General features: G+C 40.0%; 1 protein-coding gene across 1 annotated transcript in view; it reads left to right on the top strand.

The window, feature by feature from the left end:
• Window positions 1–2,941: 2,941 nt before the first annotated feature.
• The window catches only part of LOC125095382 (nebulin-like), a 34,471-nt gene continuing 31,412 nt past the window's right edge, over window positions 2,942–6,000 (top strand). The window contains 3 exon segments of the mRNA XM_047721712.1: window positions 2,942–3,059; window positions 3,680–3,765; window positions 4,299–4,363. Coding sequence (XP_047577668.1) covers window positions 4,328–4,363 — 36 coding nt within the window. The 5' untranslated portion in view covers window positions 2,942–3,059; window positions 3,680–3,765; window positions 4,299–4,327.

Below are 6,000 nucleotides of genomic sequence, written 5' to 3'. Positions count from 1 at the left end.
ACCGGAGGTCACTGAAAATCCTGGCAGCAGAGTTAGACATAAAGTTTGAAGTAGTTAGTGACCCATCTCTCGAACTGCACTGTTCAATCCCACAGCCACCAGCTCATGTGGCTATTTAAGTTTAAATTAAATGAAAAGTATATCAACTGAGTTCGGCAGGCACATTAGTCACATTTTGAATGCCCCCTAGTCACTTGTAGCTAATGGTCTCCATAGTCCATGGTGCTGGTATGGAACTTTCCCATCATTGCAGAAAGTTCTATGGAATAGTTTGTCTAGAAGAATTAAGCCAAGGGAAAAAGGAGAGAAAGAGAGAGATACCAATTTCCAGAAAAACAAACCCTCGTGCAGGAAAAGAAAAATAATCACAATATATGGGGTTCCCCTGTGAATATCCTTTGCTAATCATAATGTAAACACTGAATTCTGAATTACATAAGTAGAACTTTATTGGGAGGATGCCAGGCTAAGACGAGGCTTGTGTCTGGTAAGAGTGGGGGTTCACATGGAAGAGTTCTAAAGCCTCACATTCCAAGGTGGGAAACTAACAGATAATGCCTGTGACCAAAAAAATCAGAAAGAGCAACAGAGACATTTTGTTAAATGCATACAGACAAATAAAAAAGATTCAGCTAAAAGAGTTACAATGAGTGTCTCCGTGGAGGAAAAAAAACAGGAATGGTGGGAACAGGGAACACCAAATTTAGGCATAAGGCTTGCAAAACTATTTGTTTCTTAAATGATGTGCAGATATGATTTGATTAAAATAATAAATAAAATAGAATAAATTGCAAAAACAGGGGTGCCTGGGCGGCTCAGTCAGTTAAGCATCTGTCTCTTGATTTTGACTCCGGTCCTGATCTCAGGGTAGCAAGATGGGAGTCCCACGGTGGCTCACTGCTCATTGCGGAGTCTGCAAGAGATTGTCTCTCCCTCTGCCCCTCCTGCTTGCGCTGTCTCTCCCCATCTCTCTAAAATAAATCAATAAGTCTTTAAAAAAAAAAAAAAAGAGAATAAACTGCAAAACAAAAGCTCTGTTACCATGTCATTTTCTCCATTAAGTCTATTCTGGTCTACAGGCATGATACTTCTATACTTGGATATGTATAGGCTTAGAGTCAAACTCCTATTGGTTCATAAATGCTTAGACTAACTACTATCTGATTTCAGAAGCGTCACAATGTTTTAATCTAACACAAAGTGAAGCATGAAGACTCCAATAAAATGTTTAAAAACCATAATAATAAGGGGTATCTGGGTGGCTCAGTCAGTTCAACATCTGCCTTCAGCTCAGGTCATGATCTCAGGGTCCTGGGATCGAGTCCCCCCTCAACCTCCGTACTCGGTTTGGGGGGGGTGGACGGTGTCTCCTTGTCCCTCTGCCTCCGTCCCTCCCCTTGCTTGCCCTCTGTCTCTCTCTCTCAAATGAAAAAATAAAATGAAATGAAAAATAAAATGAATAAATAAATAAATGGCAATAATCATTTAAAAATAATACTAGCCAACATTTATAGAGCCCTTCCTAAGTGCAAGGCATGTGATAAGAGCCTACCGATAAATCAGGGGGTCATTTGTTCTTCTTCCACAGAGGAGGCCATAGGCAGGGCAGGAAAATAGAGTGGCTCTTTCATGCTTAGAGGACTTAGTTCCAGTTTAGCATCAGAATGCCTATGCTTTTTTTTTTTTTTTTTACTTTATACGATTTTATACTGTGTGTTTTAAAATGGGCCTGAATTATTTTTCAATTTAACACCATCATTTAAAACATAATGAATAGTAAGTCAATTCTAGTTCACATCTGCCAACGGGATGGTCTCATATTGTACACATATCTCTTGGTCATAAAACCTATGAGAACATAGAAAATGAACAAGGTTTAATTAAGTTAAGATGATAAAATGATGTTCAATTTTATTGGCCACCATACGAATCACGGAAGGGGGAGAGGTACATCTGTTCGAAATGTGACAATACTTCCTAACATCTAGCTAAAAAAAGGAACTATTACAATAGGTTTAAAGTCAAATCCGTGTCAAGTTTCCGGTGACCCACAGGGTTTTTGCCTTAGTACAGAGGTTTAGTGAGAGATTAAATCAGTGAAAATTGTCTTGAGATAGAAATTGCTAGGCAGTTTTTACAAACTCAGTGTGGTACACTCTGACTTACCTAATAGAGCATTATATTCTCCTAGTAATTTACCGATTTTAATTTTATCTGCTATTGCTGTTTGGAAATTGAACCTTTTTGTGCTTGCATTCACACTTGGCCTCTAGAAGCCACCTGACTAAATGGAAAATCAGAAACCCAGTCACATATGAAAGAGGCTCTGTATTCCCAGCCCTGGGCCTTTACCTAAGGAGGGAGAAGATAATGAATGTGGTCTGGGCATCCACCCACCCTGGTTTAGTAACAGAAAAAGGATGGGGCCTATTCTCTCTAATTACACCCTGGGGCTGTCTTAGCTAGGGTCACGTCAAATATTTTCACCTGTCATTTCATCTTTTCACCATTCTAACCATTGTTTTTGCCAACTTGTGGTTTCGTGGATTTTACTCCTCTATTGATTTCACATGAAGGCCTGGAACTTAACCTGTGGCTCACCTGGTGAGCAGTGCAAGGGCGAGTGTGTTTACCTCCATGAAAGGGAGACAACTGACCTGACGAAAGCAGCTATAGAGGGGTCACAGCCCCTCAAAGACATGCTTATTTTATCCGAATTTCTTTTGCACGAGTGTGGTAGTAAACGGGGAAATGAGAGATTAAACCTAAAGTGGAACCCCATGTGCTGGAAATTAAGTAAAATTCCATTACATTTGAATAGTTCTGAGCAAGCAATTTGTTACCCTTTATCCTTTAGTGGAATTGATGAACAGGTGGTTTTCAGAAGATCACGCAGTATATTTAGCTCCTGAAATTCGAGCGACTCCGGTTCTGATTGGCTGCTGGGGCCACGTGATCATTCGGAGCCCAGGCACCAGGCCGGCTCTTGCCTGGGGTTCTCGGGAGGGAAGAGTTGGGAGAGGCTTTGCTGCTGAGGAAATTGATTTGATAGAGTAAAGGTAAGGCCGCCTGATGGCTTTTTCTGTCATGTTCTTGCTGGAGATGTTCTGCAGCTTCCCTTGAAGTAGTTTCCAAAGTTTGGGGTCAGAACTGGGGAAATTAGGAATGGAAATGGGACCGGAGAAGTTTGTAACCCTATTGCCCTCCTCAGGCCCTACTTAATCTGCCCTTGTGTTGTGATGAGAGTCAAGGCCTGTACTAACCAACCTACTGCTCGCCTGAGTTGGTTCTCCCGTCTAACAGACAATATTTTTAAAAGTTTTCGCCTTCGATTTTTTTTTTTCTAAATATATTAGTATGTAAAAGGATCCGTGTTCTGCATTCCTATATTTATCCTGTTCTACTGGGCTTCATTTGCCTCCGAAGGAGTGGCAGTTTCCCTAGCTTAACAAAACCAGCCATGGCGGGGTATTGGTTTACACGGCAAATATCTTCGGGGCGAAGGGACAGCTGCTCCAAGTCATCATCCACTTTTATCAAGAAGAGTCCCGCTCTCTGGCGTCAAACTGAGAAGGCCTTGGGAGAGCCTTTTGGTAGCTCCTGAATTAGAAGCTTAAACCAAAGACCCACATTCTTAGATTTACCTCAGTCAACGCTTTGAACATTTCTTATTTTTCAGGTTTGAGGAAGAGCTACAGAAGCAGAAGAGAAATAATCCTTATAAGCCAATGGTGTTCGGGAAACCAATAACCCCATTGCCTTGAGGTTTCTGTTTTTCTCTTTTTAAGCTACTGACAGATTTGTTTTTCCTGTGTTCTAATTCCAAGCGTAGGATAGACTGCTAGGGTGCGTTAGAGCCGTGGAGAGACCTAAAGCAGCCCTCCTCGAATTTCGGTGCTGGCGAAAAATTCTAACTTCTGGAAGCCAAGCTGACCTCCTTTTCACTAATACTTTTGCCTGAAAATGTTTTTCTGCAAGTATTTAGAAATGTAAATACCCTGTTTCTTTGAATCCGAAGCCTCTCACTTGCTTCCTTTTGCTTCCTTTTACAACTTTCACTAAACGGATTGTGTAGCTAGAAGTAGCAATACCTGACATATTACTAGTGAAGGAATCAAGAGAAGCTAATTTGAAGGCTGAGGTTTCTAGATGGGGATCTAAATATTTCCTTTCACGGAACCTGCAACGATCTATGGGTGTGTCAGATGGAGAAGTGTTAAATTCTGTTTTTATAGTGTTGTGATTTCAGTCCTAGGGATAGATGCTAATGTATTTTCATTTGTCTGGAATATGAAAAGTTTGTAGGTGCCACTACTACTCTGGGAAAATGGCAGATGACGAAGAATATGAGGAGGTGGTGGAGGTAAGATGAAAGCGCTGACTCTGACAGCCACGTATTTCATGTAGTGACAAAGCTGTGTAGGTGAATTAATCATTTGAGAAATACATCATCTCTTATAACTTCACAAAGACTCATTATTAAAGCATGAGAAAGGAATAGTTTATGTTCAGTTTCATTATAATTATGTGGGATTTAGAATTGAAAAGAAATATCACTGTTTCCCACTCTTGCTTTTCTTTAAACTCTCAGAAAAACATGGTGTGGGGTGAAGGCGGGTTTTAATCGATCTTCTGAAACTACCTTCTTTTTTTTTTTTTTTTTTAAGATTTTTATTTATTTAACAGCGAGACTGATCACAAGTAGGCAGAGAGAGCGAGAGAGGGAAGCAGGCTCCCTGCTAAGCAGAGAGCCCGATGCGGGGGCTTGATCCCAGGACCCTGGGATCATGACCTGAGCCGAAGGCAGAGGCTTTAACCCACTGAGCCACCCAGGTGCCCCTTGAAACTACCTTCTTCCCCACCTGCCAACCCTCCTGATCAAAGGGACAGAGGAGACAAAGGGACAATTCTGAAAACTGAACTCTTTTAGTTTCCACACAGCAATAGGGAAAAGTTACTCTTTGCTTCAATCAGCTGATTACCTAGAGGGTGATATGGAATCAGTGTTCAGAATAATATACTTAGGAAATTTTATATGTGAGATTTTGCATATATGTAAATGTGCACAGGTACCTGTATGTATGAACTCCTCACGCTCACAAGTGACATTTGGAGCCAGACTTTCCTATCAACTCCCGTTCTGTTTACTTAAGTGAACAAGACTAGCTTTTGTGTTTAAATGTTGAAGAAAATTTAAACAAAGACCTAAGTGGACATCTTGAAAAATTTCCTCTGGGTTATTTGTGGACATCTGATACATTTTACAAAGCTGTTAATTATCTATTTTATAAAATTTTGTTTTTATCATGTTACGGTTTTCATCAGTGCTTGCCTTCAGCTTCACATTCTAGAATCTCAAGGCTTGAGTGCTGTAATCCATAGAAATACATTGAAATTGAATCTGAAAGTACTTAATTTACAATTAATGATGATCTAAGTATAGGGAAACCTCCACGTGCCTAAGATACTTGGAGGCAGTTTTGAAAACCTGTGCTTTTTCATCAGGATGAAATTAAGAGCTACCCAGAACCAAAGTCCAAATGACCGTGCCAAAATTTAACTTTGGAAGATTATTTTGATGACGGGTCCACATTTAGATGAAGAAAAATGTGTTGTTCTACAAATAAAATTAATCTTATTACTGAAGGATTTAGGAACAAAACACAGAATGAATCTCCTACAGTATAATAATGAATATCTGTGGCTTAAGTGCCAAAGGCTACATTCTCAATGGTCAGTATTACTGGTGTGCATTTTACAAATGTCCTCATGAGTTAGAATAATCACTATTCAACAATGACACAATTTAAAATTAAATTGCCTTCCTGTGGTAGTAATACCAGTAATTCTTTTTAGCCTCCAAGTTAAAAATCCCTTGGTTTTCTCAAAATAATTGTGTTCTTTGGTCATTGGAAGTAGTCTTCAGCGTTAGACCTGATTGATTTGACTAGATGTCATAAAAATGGAGGGGGCTATTTTTAGGCTTCTCATCCTTGCCAT

This window comes from Lutra lutra, chromosome 3, assembly GCF_902655055.1.
Source record: "Lutra lutra chromosome 3, mLutLut1.2, whole genome shotgun sequence".
NCBI classification, from domain to species: Eukaryota; Metazoa; Chordata; class Mammalia; order Carnivora; family Mustelidae; genus Lutra; species Lutra lutra.
Note: the sequence above shows the minus strand (reverse complement) of the source record. Positions and strands in the feature narration are given on the sequence as shown.